Source organism: Astatotilapia calliptera, chromosome 5 (assembly GCF_964374335.1).
Source record: "Astatotilapia calliptera chromosome 5, fAstCal68.1, whole genome shotgun sequence".
Classification (NCBI taxonomy): Eukaryota; Metazoa; Chordata; class Actinopteri; order Cichliformes; family Cichlidae; genus Astatotilapia; species Astatotilapia calliptera.
In genome coordinates this window covers 35,176,550-35,197,580 of record NC_137426.1, presented here as the reverse complement: position 1 = coordinate 35,197,580, position 21,031 = coordinate 35,176,550, and the positions used below count along the sequence as shown (strand labels likewise).

General features: G+C 42.1%; 1 protein-coding gene across 6 annotated transcripts in view; it reads left to right on the top strand.

Moving 5' to 3' along the window:
- The window catches only part of iqsec1b (IQ motif and Sec7 domain ArfGEF 1b), a 243,029-nt gene extending 230,359 nt beyond the window's left edge, over positions 1-12,670 (top strand). For 5 of the 6 annotated variants that reach the window (XM_080302155.1, XM_080302154.1, XM_080302151.1 and 2 more), the window contains 12 exons: positions 173-1,434; positions 1,949-2,110; positions 3,002-3,124; positions 5,534-5,700; positions 6,195-6,334; positions 6,903-6,932; positions 7,095-7,220; positions 7,314-7,413; positions 8,275-8,436; positions 8,549-8,725; positions 9,800-9,849; positions 11,976-12,670. In XM_080302155.1, coding sequence (XP_080158281.1) covers positions 173-1,434; positions 1,949-2,110; positions 3,002-3,124; positions 5,534-5,700; positions 6,195-6,334; positions 6,903-6,932; positions 7,095-7,220; positions 7,314-7,413; positions 8,275-8,436; positions 8,549-8,725; positions 9,800-9,849; positions 11,976-12,530 — 3,054 coding nt within the window. In that variant the 3' untranslated portion in view covers positions 12,531-12,670. The remainder of the gene's footprint in view (positions 1-172; positions 1,435-1,948; positions 2,111-3,001; positions 3,125-5,533; positions 5,701-6,194; positions 6,335-6,902; positions 6,933-7,094; positions 7,221-7,313; positions 7,414-8,274; positions 8,437-8,548; positions 8,726-9,799; positions 9,850-11,975) is intronic. The other variant, XM_080302156.1, reaches the window with a different exon arrangement.
- Positions 12,671-21,031: the final 8,361 nt, after the last annotated feature.

Genomic DNA, 21,031 nt, shown 5'->3' with positions numbered 1-21,031 from the left:
GGTTTTCTTATTTTTGTTTAGTTTTTTGTTTTTTGCTTCGGTTGTACCATTGTAGGATGCTTTTGCAAGTCTCAAGTCTCGTAAGAACACGTCTAAAGGGACTATTGAGGAAAGTGTTCCCATGTTTCCAATACGTTTTCATTTCTCTCAAATTCCCCTCCTTTCCCTACAGGTGGAGATGCTAGAGCGCAAATATGGTGGGCGTTTCATAACCCGGCATGCTGCCCGCACCATACAGACAGCTTTCCGCCAATACCAGATGAACAAAAACTTTGAGCGTCTTAGAAGCTCTATGTCTGAGAACCGTATGTCCAGACGGATCGTCCTATCCAATATGAGAATGCAGTTTTCCTTTGAAGGACCTGAAAAAGTCCATAGCTCCTACTTCGAGGGAAAGCAGGTCTCTCTCACAGATGATGGCACTAAAATTGGTGCACTAAGGCAGTCAGACCATGGCGGGGAGATGGGTGTGCAGGCCAAGACCCCCACCACACAGAGCGACTTCACAGATGCCATCACAGAACTAGAAGATGCCTTTTCAAGGCAGGTGAAATCTCTAGCCGAGTCCATAGATGATGCTCTGAACTGCCGCAGCCTACATGGTGAAGACAGTCAGTCAGAGCCAGGGAGAGGCCTCCAGGATATGGACAGAGAGGTCACCTGTCAGGTGAAACCCTCCCACAGCGCCTCAGAACACCGTAAACTCGATGAGATGACAGCGTCTTACAGCGATGTCACCCTGTACATCGACGAAGAGGAGTTATCACCACCCCTTCCTCTTTCTCAGTCTGTAGACCGGCCCTCAAGCACAGAATCAGACTTGCGCCAGCGTTCGCTCAACTCCTCACAAGATTATTGGTCTCTTGCTCATAAGGATGAAAAAGGGGACACCGATACCAGCTGCCGCAGTACACCTTCCTTGGAATGCCAAGAGCAACGTCTACGGGTAGATCACCTACCCTTATTGACCATAGAGCCTCCCAGTGATAGCTCAGTGGAGCTGAGTGATCGTTCTGACCGCAGCTCTTTAAAGAGACAGAATGCCTACGAACGAAGCATCAGCAACCAGCAGAGTAGCCCTAAACAAGTCAGCCACAGCCTGCCACCTCGAGGGCCTTCCAGAGAAGAAGACACTTCCCGACATCGATCGCGACAGCTGGAGGCCCATCTGGCAATCAATGGTACAGCAAACCGGCAGAGCAAGTCAGAGTCGGATTTCTCAGATGGCGACAATGACAGCATCAACAGCACATCGAACTCCAACGATACCATCAATTGTAGTTCTGAATCCTCGTCCAGGGACAGCCTGCGTGAACAGACGCTCAGCAAGCAGACGTACCACAAAGAAACTCGCAACAGCTGGGACTCACCTGCATTCAGCAATGACATCATTCGCAAGAGGCATTACCGCATTGGCCTAAATCTCTTCAACAAGTACGTCCACACGATAGAACGTCACTTAACACATGATACATTCACACTCTTTGGCTTGTTCAAATTCGATGCAGTTCATTTCACATGACTTACAAAATGGGATTTTTGTGTTTGTTTTGTCTTAGAAACTCGAAATGAACCTCACATTAAAATGCAATGAAGTTGTTTGGAACAAGAACTATCTCTGCCTGTTCTGCGTAAAGTGCAAGCAAGCTTCAAACTCATTCTGCTCCAGTTCGTTTGAGCCCGGCTGAATCTGTTTAATCATTGCTGATTGTGGATTTGGTTGCTTTCTGAGCCCGCTATAAAATGCCTTTTAATCATTTGTGATCAACACCGTAGAGAGTTGTAACTCTCTCCTGGCTTCCCTACGTCCTGTCCCTCATGCGACACACATTTGGCCGGGTTAGGAGCGCAACGGGATAATCACAGATTTGGAATGTGTCCTCACCCACTCTCATTTTGCCTCTTTCTTTTTTGGTCTCTCTTTCTCTACTCTTTCCTGTGTCTCTAGGAAGCCAGAAAAAGGCATTCAGTATCTGATAGAGCGAAACTTTGTTCCAGACACTCCGGTGGGTGTGGCCCACTTCCTGCTCCAGAGGAAAGGCTTGAGTAGGCAGATGATTGGCGAGTTCCTGGGTAATCGGCAGAAACAGTTCAACCGGGATGTCCTCGAGTGAGTCTGCAGCAGATCATGCCGGTGTACTCTTTTGGAATATTTGTATTTGAGGATGAATCATTTCAGGCTTTTGATTTAAGTTGCCAACTATGCCAGTGCACAGAATGTTAGTTTATTTGCCTCCTGGGAACATAAATATAAATCATCATTTAGTTGCACATAAGGTTGGCAGTTTGTAATTTACCCTCATTCACACTGTCTAAGGACTATATAATGACTCAAGTTACATGCAGGAAATAAGCAGAAATGGAATCCACTCAGGAAATTGCCATGATGCTCAGATAAACATACAGATCCTCTTTATAGTTTCCAGGTTTTTTGATATGAGAGAGCAGTCGTATAGATTGTCTACTCTCCACTCCTTTGTATCATTCCAATAGTGCCTCATGCTTTAGATTGCACAGACTTATCTTAGACCCACTTGAAATACACCAGCTCTGTCAGAGCCTATTGAGATTCATTGGAGGATAAGGCCAGAAAAGGTCCGCTGGTGTCAGTTTGACAGGCATAACTAAAGGGCTCCTTGAGAAAATGTCTATAAATCCAGACATGCAAGGTATCACTGCTTTGGAGTGCTGAGTCACAATCCTCTTCTCAGCAGAGGAAGAAATGAACATTTCTTCTACTTAAGTAAGTGTCAAGTGAGCAGAAAAACTCTTGCTCCCTTTCATGTCCTGCATATAATCTGAAAAATCAACAGCAGATCAGCTTACTCACTGACAACAGCCAAGTTTGTAGTCATCCTTAATCTTAAACTTCTGCAACTGTTCTTCACCTACGTGGCCAAAAAAACCCCAACAACTTCTAAAATATTCTCAGTTGAACTGGCAGGTGCTTGTTACACTCCCAAACTTCCTGCTCACTGTGAACTCGTGTGTTTTTCACCAGCTGCGTAGTGGATGAAATGGACTTCTCAGCTATGGAGCTGGATGAAGCGCTCAGGAAATTCCAGGCACACATCAGAGTCCAAGGGGAAGCACAGAAGGTAGAGCGACTGATAGAGGCCTTCAGGTAAGGCATGCTTTTAAAAGTTGGGTGCAAAACCATGGCTTTAGTTCCCAAACCAATGTAGGTAGCTTAAATCTAAACCACTTCATGTGCCTTTCTGTAGAAAGGAGGTGTAAAATGATGTTTTTGCAAATAGGGTCATACATCAATTTAGACTAACTGATTATGTGACAGGATGGTCATTATGGGGTTCATTGCCGTGTCTAGTATTTACCACCAATATAGCGTTTATGATTAATGGATAGCACAAACCAGCTTTGCTCCATTTCAACAACACCATTATCCTCTAAAACAAAGGTGACACCAAAAAGTCTAAATGTAACGGTCGCGAGCAGAAAGCAATAGAGCGGTGCAAAGCCATTTCAAATCCAGACTTTTGTTCGACCAAGGCATTGTAGAAAATGATTTAGAGAAAATTAGTTCAAAGAGTGAAGGAATACCTCCCTCAGGGCTGCTGATAGATGTTGTTTGTGCCTCATTTACTTTTCCAAAACTTCCAGCAGAAAAGGTGCCCTCGTGTGCATAGAGAATTCGCTTCGATCAGCAGTGAGCAAGGACATTTCGGCCTCAGTAAACAGCACAGTTACAGGGGAGATAGTGATGACTGCTCATCTGGTGCTCACCTGCAGCCATATCCAGATATGAGTACAAGCTCCCTTTGTGGTGGTTCAGAAATTGCCCGTGTAATACATGGAGGCTGTATTGACAAATGTTACTGTACTTGCACATTATTTCTTTGACTGCAGAACAGATAGCAGAGAGCTCAATATTAATATCAGGTGAAGCATTGATACCTATGCCCCGAACTAATCGCTTACAGGGAAGCTTACACCTTTACTTTGCCAGTAAGTTGTCTTACTGATGCCTTCTTATCAACTAGCTCCTATGTTCAAGCAAAACATTGCATTGTAACTTTCCAGAATGCATCTAACATAAGTCAAAGTGAAATTGATGTAATATTATTTGTGTTATTTCAGTAGCATTAAGGTCATTTTTAGAAACTGGCTCAGGTCTCAAGTCTTTGGGTAGTCTAAATGAGCTAATTAGTCTAGCGTGCTAATTTTAGCATATTGTCACCTACTGTACGTTAGTCAGTACTGATGCATTTGGTATTTATTTATTTATTGTCATTGTCAAGAACAATGAAATTGCATTTGGGGCTTCCATACAACCCAAAAAAAAAAGAAGAAAATAATAAATACCCCTTAAAACCCAAGTGTACATATTTAACCCAGTGTGACTCCAATGCAATAAGACAATCCTTAGCAATAATGTTCGTAGAAATTCAGACAAAGACCTGAGAAACATGACAAAATACAACAATGCAACCCATTCAATATTATTGTACTGTGAGATATGATATCAGATATGATAGTTATCTATTTAAGAAAGAGGGGGGGGGGGGGGGGGCAGGAGGGGGAAGAGAATAAAGATATGATGCACCAATGCAGACCAGTTCATTGCTATTAAGAAGTTGGATATGGTTATTGTCCGTGAGAGGGGGGCAGAGAGTTCAGGAGCCTCACAGCCTGTGGATACAGGCTGTTGGCCAGTCTGGATGTTCTGGCCTGTATAGACCTGTACCTTCTCCCTGAGGGCAGCAGATGGAAAAGGTGGCATGCAGGGTGATGTTGGTCCCGCAGGATACTGTGCACCCTCCTCAGACAGCGAGTGGGGAAGATATTACTGATCTCTGGCAGACTTGTTCCAATAATTCTGCCAGCTTCTTTCACCACCCGCTGGAGTGCTTGCTGATCGGCCTTGGTGCAGCTGGGGAACCACACTAGAAATCCATGCGTCAGAACGCTGCTGATGGCACAGTTGTAGAAGTTCAACATCAGAGATCTGGGAATGTGTGCGCTCCGCAGTCTCCTCAGGTAGTAGAGGCGCTGTTGGGCCTTCCGTACAACTGAGGTGATATGGTTGCCCCAGGACAGGTCCTCGGTCACAGTTACCCCCAAGAATTTAAAACTGCTCACCCTCTCCACCGCCTCACTGCCAATGAAGAGAGGCAGATGGTTGTTATGACCCCTCTTCCGGAAATCTACAATGATCTCCTTGGTCTTTTTGGTGTTTAAGACCAAGTTATTGTCGTGGCACCATGACTCTAGTTGTTGCACCTCTGTCTGTTAATGTAATGCTTATATTTAGATGTAGACTATGTAAAGACATCATAGTAAATTCTTATAATACATACAATAGCTCTGTTAATATATTAGTTTATCTAGCTAAAGTTAGCAATGGCTGCACTTTGATAGCACAGTTGTGCTATTAAAGTAAATAGTTTTGCTTTTGTCTGTTAGGGGTAAATATAGGTGGATTAATGGCCCAAATATTAATTTACACACTTATTGTTTTTATCAGAACAATGATTTTTGCATTCAGTTTCTGCTCCTTACATATTCTTCCCAGCCAGCGTTACTGCATCTGCAACCCCGGTGTGGTGCGACAATTCAGGAACCCCGACACCATCTTCATCCTTGCCTTTGCAATCATCCTCCTCAACACTGACATGTACAGCCCCAACGTCAAGCCTGAGAGGAAGATGAAGCTGGAGGACTTTGTTAAGAACCTTAGAGGTACTTTGTTCTCCCTCACTACACCACATCCAACGTTCTGTCACAAAACCAGTATTCCCCTGACACATTACTGTTTCTCTGAGGATAAATATTCATCTTAAAATTGAGTTTTGTGCATGCACATTGCCTTGATTAATGGCCATGTCAATAAGGTATTTATTTTTTTGGAAGTCATGGCCAAGAAAGCTTTCCTGTCGAAGCAAAGTACTTTTTAGTTGTCCTCAACAGATTTTGAGGGTATTAGGAAATGGCTTTATGGCATGACTGAATAATTTTTCTGCCTATTGAAGTGTCTGTAATTAAAGTACAGTATTGAATGGAGGAGAAAATACTTGTCCACAAAGAGCTTTGAAGGACATTTCTGTATGTATTTTGAGATACATAAGCAATGCAGCAAGTAAGTATATTTAGAGGTTTGGCTTGCATAAATCTGCAATTTAATCATTAATCCCTCTTTTTTTCTCTATTTCTCTTTTCCTCTTATCCCCCGGCAGGAGTCGATGATGGGGAGGACATCCCCCGAGAGATGCTCGTAGGGATATACGAACGGATTCGCAAGCGGGAGCTCAAGACAAATGAAGACCACGTTTCCCAGGTTCAGAAAGTGGAAAAGCTAATCGTTGGAAAAAAGCCAGTAAGTTGGAGTTTGACCTTGGACAGCTACATGTGAAGTGTAACTCCTTTTCTTTTAAAAACCTCCACTCAAGAGCTGAATCCAAGCAGGAGCATTAACACTAAATTACCCAGTGTGCCTCTGAACTGCTATAGTGTGATGGTTAATTCATGGCCAGCTTTCTTCACCGTGCGACCCTTCAGGGCTACTATACCATTGTGAATTACTGCAGTATGTTGTTTGCCCTGAGTACCAACCACAAGAAAAGTCTGAGCTAACAAGCTGTGTAAAAATGAGATAAACAGCCTCACTCATAATGATCTTGAAGCCGTTTATTTGAAAACTACTCCTTCTGTGAGTCGATACCTGAGAGATGATCCTTATGATGTCATGACCATTATGGGGGACGGAGTCGGAAAAGAGGAAAGTGAAGGACTCTGGCAGCGTGGTTCTGTCATCCGTAAAACTGTTTTGGTTTTTAATTTGGTCTTAAACATTGCTTGAAACTTCTTATCATTCTTGTTGCATACATTTTCACATGTGTCCCTCAAGCTCTGAAATGTGTTTTGTTTGATTTCTTACTCCTTAGATTGGCTCTTTACATCATGGTCTTGGCTGTGTAAGTATTTCCTTTCAATTATTTTCATATTAGCACTGAGTGGGATTTTTCTGTTATTCCTCAAGGCTGTATGAGGCATAAAGTTTGAAGCAGCATGTTTGAAAGCTCTTTGTGAAGCACCAAGAGACAGAATAAGAAATTATACTGTATTGTGTTGTGCAGGTACTATCTCTACCCCACCGGAGACTGGTCTGTTACTGCAGACTTTTTGAAGTGCCCGACCCCAACAAACCTCAAAAGTTGGGCCTGCACCAAAGGGAGATCTTCCTTTTCAATGACTTGCTAGTGGTACGGCAGATGTTACTTTCAGTAAAAAGAGAACAAACTCTGTTTTAGAGTGAAAGAGTCTTAAAAAGAGTGTGTGCTTTGCTTTTTTCACAGGTTACAAAAATCTTCCAGAAGAAAAAGAATTCTGTGACATACAGCTTTCGACAGTCCTTCTCTCTTTATGGCATGCAAGTCCTCCTCTTTGAGAATCAGTGTAAGTAGTATTTGCATGAAGCACTCACTGTGATATAGATGTGTGTCCACTGAGAGTCCCCAGACCCCTTAGTTCTAGGAACTAATGTTAGGGAACTAATGTTAGGGAACCACAAGTTTCTTCAGCCCTGTTTTTGGTCTGATCTCATAACGCAAATTGATTTTCAGAAACTATTACTTTTAAACTGCATCTTTTTAAATTATTATTACGAATGTTAAAGCTGACTTTCTCATTGTAGGCTGTTGTGTCAAATTTCATTTCATTTGATTCGTTTTTATTTATATAGCACCGACAAAAGTCATGCTTGAAAATCCGGTTTGATGCCTTTCTATGCAAAAACTTCCTAGACAGTTCAGAACTTCCTCTGTAGCTCCATGACTTTTCAAAGCTAAGCGGGCACAAAAAATAACTGTTTGCAGTTGCAGGTTCTTATAAATGGCCAATGGACACTAGTGGGAAAATACAAGAATACAAATGAACAAAGTCAAAGATCCCAAATGTTCCATCAACAGAACCTCCTAAACAAGGACTGTTTGAAGGTTAAACTCTCGCACTTAAACTTAAGTCACATGGTTCCTTTAACAGAAATCCCAATGGGAAAGTCTATTGGAAAGTTCCTTTTTGATGGATAACAGCCAACCTCAGAGCTTGCCATCATGGAAACTTTGAATTATATCTATAATCCAAGTCACATACTCCACATACACATACTTTAATATCCTAAATCTGTTGTCTCTGATGGTAGTTCTGATATCCCGCAGCTGGTTTCAGATCCTATTATGTCCTACTGGTAACATCAGTCCTAACTCTAATAGACTTCAATAGTATAATGTCTGAAATGTTATTTTCATCATTCTTTAGACTATCCCAATGGCGTTCGCCTGACTTCAGCCATTCCTGGAGCTGATATCAAAGTCCTCATCAACTTCAATGCACCCAATCCTCAGGACCGCAAAAAGTTCACTGATGATTTGCGAGAATCTATTGCAGAAGTCCAAGAGATGGAGAAGTACCGGATAGAATGTGAGTAAATTGTTCCCATTTTTTATAGACGATATCAGCAGCTGTCTCGCATCAGTAGAAAATATGTGGAAGCCAGGAGTATATGGCACATATGTATTTTCTCCTTGCACAGCTGAGCTGGAAAAACAGAAGGGCGTGGTGAGGCCTAGCATGTCCCAGAGCTCCGGGTTAAAGAAGGATGCAGGAAACGGAAACCTGAGCCGAGCAAGCCTCGACGACAGCTATGCCATCGGTGAAGGTCTGAAGAGAAGCGCCCTCAGCAGCTCCCTACGCGATCTCTCAGATGCAGGTAAAGTCAGGGGTTGCCATAGTAACATGCTGTCTCATCCCTCATCTAGGCTGAGTAGATTGTGTACCTGTGCTAGATGCTGGCATGACACTGTTTACTCCTTCTGGATGTTAATCGATTTAGAAACTTGGAATACGGCATGGCGGCCATCCTGCCGGTACAGAGTGTCTGAGCCAGTGAAGCAAGGAGATAGAGATGGGTGTGTTTGCTAATGGGCCTACGTATAATTTACCAGAGGCTATCAACTAATAATCCTGCATCGCAAGGGGGAGGAGGCAGTGCTATGTAGGTCAGTGCGATCAATTTGAGAGTCTTAGCAGTAAGAGGAATTAATGTTACCATTCAGGCGGGGTGTAGACAGTCGGCTCTGCACAAGCACACTCAATGACCTCAAAGTGAGGAAGCAACCTCGAAGACTGAAGTGAGCTGTCGTTTTTTATCAGCGTGTCTTTTTGGTAAATGAGGGACAGCCTTTAAAAGCCTGATCAATATCTGGATTTCGGAAGCCTAGATGTTCTCGGGGAACTTTCTCTATCTTTAAAGGGGAGCTCTACACATCTACAAGTACCAGTTATGAGGAGAGCCACAGTTTTGTGGGTGTAATAGTTCCTTTGAGAATTTTAGACCATCAGCCTGAGTCGGTAACATTCATTGACATTCCTTAGTTAGTGACATTGAGTTTAAAACACTGAATATTGCTTATAATTGCATATTTTAGCCCCTGATTTCACCCAGTCTTTTTTAGAACTGTCCCTTGGGAGTCTTTCATCTTAATGGACATGAGCATCATTTTCTTGCAGTCAGATCAGTTGTTTTGCTGATGGGAAGGTTTCCTGCCAGCAGTGACTCAAGTTGACTGCACAGATTTATCTCTGACCTTGTTTCGGAGCAGTGTCTTGTTCCTTTCCCATTTCCTTTAGTTCTTATTCGCCTCCCTCTGCCACGCTAGTCTGCCACCAGCTAGCCGTGTACCACTTTAGTGTGTTAGCATCCTGCCGTCGCAGACAAGAAATATGTGCACCTCCATATTTTAACCAGGCATGTCTTATCTGTCATGTTACATGTTCTGGGCAGGCAAGCGTGGGAGACGCAGCAGTGCAGGATCACTAGACAGCAATATGGAAGTAAGTTTGGATCAACTGATGCTGAGCTGTCCTCCGACTTTACGTTGCTCACTGTGATCACAAGTTTCTGTTTCATTGTTTCTTTGTAGTGTTTTTCTCTCTTTTTTTGAGTGTCTGTGTTTTAGTCGTGAGCATATTGGCTGCTGTGCATGTTTTGAGTAGAACGGGAATGATGTTGCATCTAGCATGTTAACCCTTCACGTACACAGCATGGCACGACTAATAAAGTCCTGACAGCTCCGTTGATGATCGGCTCTTACGTTTGAGTTATCTTGGCTTTTGTAGTGGGAACAGATTTTAGCCATTACCCGAATGTTGTCCTTTTTTTGATCACTCAGGATGATCCTGACAGTTCTACTGCATGCTGACACAGTTTGAAGTTTCTTTTACAGACCTCTGACATCAACAAGAAAGTCCTGTCCTTTCCTTTTTCACTGTTGCACTTATCCAACATAGAGGATGATATGTTGTACCTACTCAGAGTGGGACTGTTCTGAACTTCCTCCAGTTTGTGCTCCAGTCCAGTGTTCTGCATTACCTTTGTATTACAGCATAATATGGAAGTTTTTACCCTGTTGTTTGCATTGATAACTTATGTTAGCAGATTCAGATGAGTAATTCAAAAATAAAAAAATGATACTGTAAATTATAAAGTAATGAGAACATGACCTGGTCTGTTTTATATATGGCTGACAGAGTTAACTTGATTTAATGATTTGAGACTAGCATACATTTTTAGTTTACTTCAATGCTAGCTTGAATCTAACTATTACTACACAAGTCCCATGAAGAGATACCACAACTTACTATTTCTCCATCTCTGAAAAACTTCAGACTAGATTCAGAATCACTGGGACTGAAGCATGATCGCTACGTTACCATTTTTTAAAATGTATTTTATGTTTTAGAACAGAACACAGAAATATTCAAGGCTTTAAAACACATTTAAAACACATTTACTTTGAATCTACTCCATCCCTTCTCCCCCAAGCTGTACTGGAGGTTTCTTCCTGTTAAAAGGGAGTTTTTCCTTCCCACTGTCACCAAGGGCTTCCACATAGAGGTCATCTGATTATTGGAGTTTTCTCTGTATTTTTGCAGTCTTTACCCTACATTATATCGTACTTTGAGGTGACTGTTGTTGTGATTTGACGCCGTATAAATAGATTGATTTAAATTCCTTCAGCACTATAAACCAACATCACAAGTCAATTAGTTCCAGCTCAAAGTGTTTAACTTTTAAAAACAGTTCACAACTACCCTTCCTTGTCATTTAAATAAAATGCACTACCTTCAAAGCACGCTGACACCATCGCAAATCATTCAGAATATTATGCAACTCTGTTAATTTAGCAGTATTCATGTGTAAAAACACACGTATAGATCATAATTAAATAGGCTGAACTTTTGGATTTTGAAGATCATCTATTATAAGTTCATTGTGCACTTTATGCATGGCTTTATTAATTTTGGTTAGACTGTGTTGTATTTATCTTATGTTATATTTATCGTTTATTGTGTGTTTTGTGCTATGAAAATGTAAAGAAAATGTACAAATTACTTCTTCACCAGGCTTGGGGGAAATTTCTGTTTTAAGTTAAAGACAGTAAATCTAAAAGTATGAGCTGCATGCAAATGGCAAAAAACCTTATTCAGGTCTGCAGTGTCAGATTGTTGTCCACAGATCCATAAGTGATTTTGCATGTATTTAGAGAGCTCAGAAACCAGAGGTAGGAGTGATGAAAACTCACAAAAGCATCTGCTGTCAGAGCTGAAGACGTACAAGCTGTGTGTCTACTTATGACAGCGCAGACACTGCAGGCTCTGACAGGCTCGGCAAGCTGAGCCTCCAGACCATTTAGGGAGAGTGGAGCGTGAGATGTTAGCATGGATAGACAAACAAAGGCAGTGAACTGGAAAAGGAAATGGCGATGCTTTTCCACAAGGCAGCACAAGCAATCATGGGAGATTTGAGATCAGCTGTAGCTGGTCATGTGGTCGGTGCCGCTGTGAAAAGAATTGAGCGAGGCTGTGCACGCTGCAGAGCATACGAAAGTGCAGGTGTGCGTTTGTCTGCTGTGGATCTCGTGATTGTCTGTGTGATCTGACAGCCTTCTCTCTTGCAGGGGTCCATCATTAGCAGTCCTCACATGCGGCGGAGAGCCCCGTCCAGCCGAGACTGCCCATCCCGTCACAGCGCCCAGTCCCTGCCCAACTCTTCCTCGTTGCTCGGATCGTTGTTCGGCACCAGGCGTGTGAAGTCGCCAAGCCCCACCCCTCAGCCCCAGCTGCACCCTACTCTCATCTCCCACACCCCGCACCCAGCCAACCTGCACCACACAGCCCGCGTGGAGACGGAAGGACCGGTGCCCATGCACCCGCACCACGCCCAGTTCTGCCACATGACCCAGAACCCACCCCCTTATCACCACCATCACCACTACCACCCGCCGGCCCACTTGCAGCACCCACCGCACCAGTACCACCCTCCCCCGTCTCACAGCCAGCAGCAGCCGTACCCGGCTCATCCTCACGGGCCCCATGGGCACGGGAGCCACCCACCGCACTCCTCCACCCACCCCACTCACGGCCCTCCCCACCACCACGGCGCACCGCCACCATCCTCCCAGGGACCCAGCAGCACCAAGCCCAAGCACAGCGGCATCAGCACAGTGGTGTGAGGGGCAGGTCGTCCTCTCTGGACCCTGCAGCTGAACTTTTTCCTCCTGGGCTGACATGATGGTGGCACTGTGCATCGCCGGTCTGGGGCTACGAAGCCAGACGAGATCCCGTTGTGCCTCCTTCAGATTTTTTTCCTTTCTTTTAGAGCCGCTTCTATCATTTTGTTTCAGGACATAAGACATGTCTACCCGCTTCAGGAGCAACAGACAAGAGCATGCACAAAGACCACAACTACTGTTTGTTTCTCAGTAAACTACCGGAACTCGCTTACTAGTATTTTACACAAGAAGTACATATTAATCTTCACACAGTAACTTTAAACGTTGTCAAGACGGTTTGGCTGAACAGACACGAAGACGACAGCTCAGCCTCAGCCGTGGCTGTGCAAGTATTTAATGTAGCAGTAGCTCACAGTGCACTGTGATATCTCTGTTAGCAGTGATAAATGTGCCAATTATTAAAGCATTTACTAATTTAGTCACACAGATTGCTTTATGTATATTGTGCATAGTATTTTGTAAAATAATAATATCAAATGTTATTATTATAGTTATTACTACAGAACAAACAGCATCGATGAAAACTCTCAGTATTATACTTGCACATAGATGGCGTAGTTTCACTGTTAAGAAACCAATCAAAGCTTTTCTTAGTTAGGCAGTCGGACGCAAGAGTACTGCTGTGAATGGTTGCCTTTGAGCTAGAAGTTAGATTGTTGAGGGCTGCTGCACTCCAGCCCACCTACAGTCTCATCCACTGCACGTGTCTCCGGGCCGGAGCTCTCTCTCTCCCCTGCTCTGAAAGCAAAGGAAGCCAGCGGCACTCGCTGCTTGCCTGCCCTCCTTTTATTTTTTTAACTATTTTTTTAGAATCCAATGAACAATACGAATATATAAAGGCTGTCCTGCAGCCTGGTGGGACTCTGCAAGTCTGTCCTGCAGGGGGAGGAGGACGACGCTGGATGTTTTTCATGTGGAAACTGAGGGAGAAACTGTGCAGCAGGGAAACATGTCCCACTGTGGAAGCTCTCAGCTGGCTGAGCGTGGCCTCTCCCTCTTCGGTTTCCCCGTGCGTCTGCTGGAACGGCGAGTGTGCCGTAACTGACTGTTTTGTTTTGTCTTGAGGTTTTTTCCTTGGGATGGACGCCACAGAGCAAAAATCAATAATTATCATTCTGTGATGGTGACAGCGCCCTTATGCTTGACTCATTACGGAGAGCGGTTTTATATCAATCATCTTTCTGACATATTATGGGATGGCTGCTTGTACCTCCCGGTCATCCCGTGCACAGTATCTGTGGTGTGTGTGTGGAGCGGAGGCAGGGGGGCTGCTGTCCTGGAGCATATTTTCTGTTTCTGAAAGCAACAGATGCAGCGCTCATTCTACATAGCTGATATCAATGGCAGGAGTTAGTCTGTATCTGCTTAAAGACTGTGAGATGCATTTTTTAAACTAGTGCAATATGTATTTACTGTTTTTTGTTGTTGTTGTTGTTTGTTTTTGTTGAAGAACAAGTTCAATCTGTTGGTCGTTCTGTTAGTTTCGCCCTTTACTTTCTCCCTCCGGCGTCCTCTGGCATTTCTTTCTCAGTGTTTCAGTGAAGTGCAAGTATCCACATGGATTTGGAGGAACTGGACCTTTCACACTGATGCAGAGTGTCACAGAAAAGAACTGCATGTAACGTTATATCTTGAGGCTATTTTCAAACTGTGTACTCCCAAACTATATCAGTGTTACAGTTGACAGTTGTTTAAAAAAAAAAAGAATGGTAGAATAGTTTTGACTTCTTCAAATACAGCTAACCGAAGTCAGCGATGTGTTCATGTCACTCCAGACGATAAGTAACCAAATCTGTATTTTAACCCGATCCACATGCAGTACAGTAGTTAAACTGGATCGTTAGTGTTCAACTGTAGTTAAAGCAGGACCTGATCAAAGCTGTAACGGGGAAGCTCTGTGTGTTCTGTCATTTGAAAATCAGAGTGATAATCGATTATTTAAAAAGGAAACTTTTATCTTCACATTTTCTCTCTGTCTGTCAGCGGCGCACACGTTACCATTTTCAAGTGGTGTCCAGTAGATCAGTATTCTTAAATATATATGCCCTCAGTTAAAGCCACACTTTGTACTTGCTTCATAATGTTTGATTGAATAATACGCTTAGAAATGCTCTTTGTATTCATTATAAGACAACTCTTGGGTTGCCAGGTTCTGGAAAGTGTCTTGTGGCCTAATGTTTACCCAGTTATACAGGAAATTACACATTTTTATGATATACTATAAATTACACGTTTTTAAAGTTTCTCTCTAACAGTCTAGTAGTTTACACATTCACCCAACAAGCCAAACGTCCCCTCTTCAACCCAGAGAAGAGACACAGATCCCTTGGTGTTTGTGTAAGGATGGGCATCAAACATGAGGCGCTAACTGCTTTGGCAAAGAGCAGCCAAAAGTAGCTTTTTTTTCCAGGAATCCGTAGTCTGCAGCTGGCTGATTATTATAAATGGTATTTGCTACACTGTTTTTTAGCTCTCTGCTTTTATTGCAGTAGCTTTGCATGCTTTTCACTGTTCAGAATAATCCATTACATACTCAGTTTAGCGCTGTCTGAAACAAGCAGTTACAGCTCTGTTCTCCTTCTTTTTAAGCCATTTAGTTTCTGATTGGCTGCACAATGTTATCAGTATATAGATTTTCAAATGTAATTTTCAAATTTTTTCCACAGGCTAAAGGTGCTCTGTTGAGTTTCCAAACATTAGTAGGTTTAATAAGCAATTTTATATGATTCCACTCTGGTTTGGAAAGCACAAGTAAAACCTCCCACGTGTGCAAGCAGAATTTAGAGTTTGTGCAAAGTCCATAGGGCAGTTTCAAGTGATTTTCGTTGATATACAAAGCAGGTTCCACACTTGGCACAGTTTCCCCTCCACTCTCACATAAAACAGTATAACCTGCCTCTTATTGAGGTGATACTCTAGGCAAATAAGATACAAAAACTATGAGAACTGCTTCAGTATTTCCTGGAAATGTTCAGTGAGGATGTAGATTTGCCAAGACCTTACAACCTGGCAACCCAGAGCTTGTGCTTCTTAAAGTTTTATTACTGATTTTGTAAAGCATTTAGTAATGTTTTTAAAAAAAAACCAATTAGATTCTTTCTTTTTTTTTCTTTTTTTTTGTAGAAAAAGTAAAATTTTATTTAAAGGTACGTATTTAAAATCTATTCCATTAGAATAAAAAACTTCTGAAATGAACTGAAGCTGTCAAATAATGTGGGGGGGAAACCAAATACTATGACTTCATCGACGTCATCTCTGTATGGGATTAACCCTGAAAAGCCTGAACCAAGAAATAACTGCCAGAAAATTCATTTGAGAGTGTTTATTCAACCTCACTTTTCATTTTTTACAAAAAAAGAAGTGAAATATCAATTTGCATATATGAGTTTTAATTTATTGCTACAACTGGCATTTTTATGCAATTTATTGCTTAAAATTTTATTGTGCAGTTTATTCAGGTTTTTCAGGAAAAAATAAATCACACTGATAATGTAAGGGTCTAAAAATCTCATGTATCAATTATGATATACTTGGCGTTACAGGGTTAAGTTCAAATAAGGCCCAGCCGTACTTTCATGCAATGCACATTTGTTCCACAAGATGGTGCTGAAATAAATGTAACTTTACAACTTGTAAATCAGGTAAATCATTACGAAAACATTCCTATTTGCAATGGTAGCCTGCAAAAGGCAACACAATAAAAAAACATAAAAAATGAAAAGAACGACGCCTCCGTAAACATTTCAACACACCTGCTGAGAAAACCACTGCCTCCTGGTGGTGAAAGTTTTATTAACGCATGTGTACAATTTGCAATATGTCCTTACAAAAAGTACCTTTAAAATAGATTTTGTTGTGTCCGTGCACTGTAGGCTCCTGTAACTTTCACACCTTATAGTTGGCTGCAGTTTCTGTGCTACAGTGTCAGGAAAGTGCCAATATTGCATTGTTACAATCAGTTTAACATGAAATCTACTGCGGGCTGTATTTAAAACCCAACGCTGTACCCGACCAATCACAAAGTTTGTCTTCAGACCAGGATTCGAACACCAACAGGCTATTAGAGAGTAAAGGTACAGGCAGATCCCAAAAAAGGAGCCCGAGTTACTTTTATTACCCTACAACCTTCCAGTTCCTTCAGAGCACTGATCTATTGTGAAACCTGTCCAGATTCCATGTGAGGTGCTTTGCTGCATGCCATTGATGCCTACTGTTTCTTTCTTCTACTCTCTTTTTTTGGTTTCATTTGTTGTTGTTTTTTCAACCGTTGCTCTGTCAAGCGGCGTGCTTGACTAGAACTTAACCTTCCAGCATAGCTACGACTTCCCTGACTTGTGCTTGTTTACATCTAGACGAGTTTTGGCCTGCTAGTGTGTCTTTTTGTTTGTGCATCATTCTCCTCCGGCATGCATTTCACCCATATTTCCACTGTAGAGTATAAAGACCTGGCAGCGTACTGCTGAGTGTAAATATGGAATCTAATGTGACTTGAAGTAAAAGTAAAGAGGGCTGGACACGGAGGAAATATTTTAATGGCAAGCTGGTAATAAAGAATGAGTAACATATGTAAATAGTCTGTAAATTATTGTTATTAATTATTCTTATTATTACTATTCAGTGTCTACAGTTACATTGAAGGTGCATTCCTGCTCCCTTGTGATCTTTACATAATCAAACTGCTTCTCTCTGCCTCCGACAGGACTGAATTATCATAGGATCTAGAGATGAACAGCCAATTGTTACACGGCTAACACCGTTTCTGTCGTCTTTCCTGAGATGCTTCTGTTTTCTCACACTCACAGCCAGACTTCTGAAGTCAAAGGGAAGAGAGGAGTGCTCTTATTTTATTATGCATTCTGTTTCTAAGTAGAAAAATACCCATTGATGTAAAACTAGTACTGTGACAATGTTGAGAACGCAAAATAAAATGATATACAGTCAAATCGGAGCAGTTGTCTGCCTGTTTGCATCCTGCTTGGTATTTCTTGGTGTCAGATGAATGACTGGGAAGATCAAGGAGCTACACTTCTTGTAGGCTGAATTCAGATCCCTAAATGAGTGAATGCGTGAAAGCAGATGGAGAGGAGGAAGTAAATATGGCTGAGCTGTAGGCTCCTCTGTACCCTGACCTGAAGGCTGCATTCCTGCTTTGCTGTACAGCTTTATTGTCCTTTTTTTGTAATGCAAAAGTGTCTGCATCCCAGAACTGAACTGGCATAGTCTTCTAGATCAGTCTCACCTGCAAACATTTCCCAGGTCAGTCTTGCAGTATTGCAGGTTACTGTTTTGACTGCAGGTCTTTCACTGCAGATCTGTGGTGTATACATTAGAACCAGAGTTAAGCAGATATGTTCTAATAGCCTCAGCTGTGCAGATAGATGTGCCTTATGAGCTCTCTGTATATTTGCTTTACCACTCCCTTTAATGTCCACACTCATTCTGTAATGAAATATGATTTCTCACCTGTTACTGTGTCTTAAGCTGGTTTGAACAACCAACCAAGAGCAGACGCTGGCAGGTTTAGATGTTTATTGAAGTGCAGCAAGACGGATACTGGTAAGAGTGAGAGTTTTCAAGTGTCTTACTCAGAACTCAGGAGGTATACTTGGTTAGCTAGTTGCTGAGAGGAGATGGGTGGAGAGCTGGCAAGCAGGTGGAGAAGAGGTTAGTCCTTTGAGGGTGACTGTGCTGGCATGCCAGAGCTGAGAAAAGCAGCTGATGGTGCTCACAGTCTTCAGGAATGTGTGACTTGGAGGCAGCATGTTCACAGAGAAAGAGCATTACACAGGCACAGGAGATTACAGACAACCACAGCAAGGACAATCACCACCCATCAACAAAATTATTCATTAATCACACCATTAGGAACAGGCGTGGGAAGAACTGTCCAGACAGGAAAACCTGAGACTTAATGCCAGTCCAACAACTCCACCTGAGACTGAGAGCAAAAGGTTACCAAAAAATGAGGAAAATATAAGAAACTAAAGCGCATCCAGACAAAACATGTCAAAGTGGCCACTTTGGACTCTATCAGGTGCCAACAGTTGAAAATAAATACACCAGGCTTTTCTACTTCAAAGGGTTCTGTGTCGGGAATTGAGAAGGTTTTTCCTAACCTCAAACATGGTGTGGTGGCTGAGAATCTGGGAACTCTATATGAGTCCAAAACATCTTAGGACAGCATCTCTGTGATGCAGTCATCCTAGTCATGTGACCAGACTTCCTCAAGACTTCTTCATTGGCACCTTTGGAGAACCAGCCTTGTTTTAGAGTTTTAGAACCAAACACTGTCATGGAAGCTGCAGTGACTCCAATGGGAAAGGAAATCTTAGCACACTGGATCAGCAATCACCCGTGAATTTCTTCTGATTGCCACTGATCTTTGGGGTACAAATTTAAGACCAGCATGTGGGGCTTTTCTGTAGCAGTGTGGTCTTTAAAGAGTTTAAAGAGTTCTATTTTAGCCACTGGCACTGCATCAGTGGAAAAGATGTACTAGAGCTCCAGAACCTCTGGCTGCTTCTTCATTCTTCTTAAAGGTGTCAGTATTACATTTCTGAGAGAAGTCATAGAATATTCTCAAGAGTGCTTTAAAGGCTTCTCTACGCAATGATGGTCCCATAGCTGTAGAAACTAGGGCCTTTAAAGAACTGTTTTTTAATATGTATATGTGATATATTCAGTCTTTATAGCCTATTCTTCTTAAAAGTGTCCCTTATGTAGATTTTACTGAATTAAAATAGACTGCATAGTTGTGGAACCAGACTTTTTTTGGCTTTTGTATACTCAGCCTACAGCCAGTGTGACAGTACACAGTCTACTCTAGCAGGATAAAGTGCTTTGAAATATCTAGCACTGCCAGTGTTTACACTTTGGGGATCAACGTCTTGCTCAAGAGCAGGGGTTAAAACTATTAACCCTGTTAGTTAACCACTGGCTCCTGAAACAGAGTGTGCAAGGACAGGACTATCTACAGTAACTGAGACTAGATTAGCTCAGAATTGGTCTTCTTAGAGTGTTTCCATTATTAGATTTAGTGCACACTATGCATGTATTCGTGCATTTACGTATTATCTTGTATTGGTCATGAACTTTCATGCAAACCTGAAACTCCACATCCTCACTTTGACCTGACAACATCATCTAGATTTTATTTTCAGCTTTAAATTCAGCAGCACAGAAAACATTGTACAAGTACTCCAACAGGGCGAGTACTACCTTGTGACGAATAAAATGACCTTTATGTGTGAATTTAGTGGAACTCCCCTTTAAAATCCCTACATTCCATGAAACAATAGTGAGGATATGATATCCACTGTCCTCGGCTGCAGCTATATTGTCCTGCCCATGAGTGATACATATGTGTTTCTATTTTCCTCCCCTTCACGTAGCTCCAACAATACAGAGGCCACCAGGGACGCTGAGATATTTCTATCAACCTAAACAAAATTCTCAGGAAGTTGAAGCCTCTGATGAAGGTCACAACTGCAGTACTCTTATTCTTTTTTCAGTCTCGCACAGCCAGCATGCCTTGGCTACTTGCCTAACTGTGGCAGGTGGTCTGAGTGACAGTTTGCCCTGTTTGTCTGTCTGGCCCTTGAGGCTGGATCTAAAAATAGATTCCAGCAATGAGGGCCACATCCGTAGTGTCAGCAGGACAACGTCATCATGCGGCCTGGGAGGGACCAAGTACAGGGCTTCATTTCCTCTGCCAGCAAAGAACAGCATGTATTAGACAAGTACACATTCAATGATACAGAAGCAAACCAGCTCCAGGTTTTTATTTCTGTCAGTAGGGTGTGTGCAAATTTTTTTTTATTTCTTTTATTTATACAGCTTTTAAATATCTTAGTTGGTGGTGAAAATTATTCTACACACATGTAGATAAAGAAAAGAAAAAAGTTATTGTCCATAATTTAGGTCCAGTTTCCAGCACAAGTCAGAAGCAGAGCCCTCTCTACTCTAGGGCTGAGTGGTTTCTTTGCAGAATACGTCATCTAGTGGAGTCCTGCATGTATTGCTATGATATGTTCAAGTACCGTCGGAAAATTCGAAAAACCAATGGCACTAGTATTCATGACGTACACGAAATTTAATTCTTTGAAGGTCTTGTGCTTTCCAACTTTAAATTCGAGGGCTTATAGTCAGCGAGACGGAGGATCATGGAGTCACGTATGGGTTTGTTTTTGTTTTTTTCCTGGGATTGCTCTACTTGAAAGCTACAAATACGAATTGCATATTTTTAGTAATAAAACATGAGTGAACATATACATTATATACAGATAACATGGTAAATAAAATAAAATAAAATTCAACAAACACTTTTTAAAAGTCACAGTCTTTATGACCGCGGTCTTCTGTAAAGAACACGTGAAAAATAAAAATCAAAGTTGGTAAGAGAGTTATTTTTTACAAAGATATTGATTTTTTTTTTGTAAACA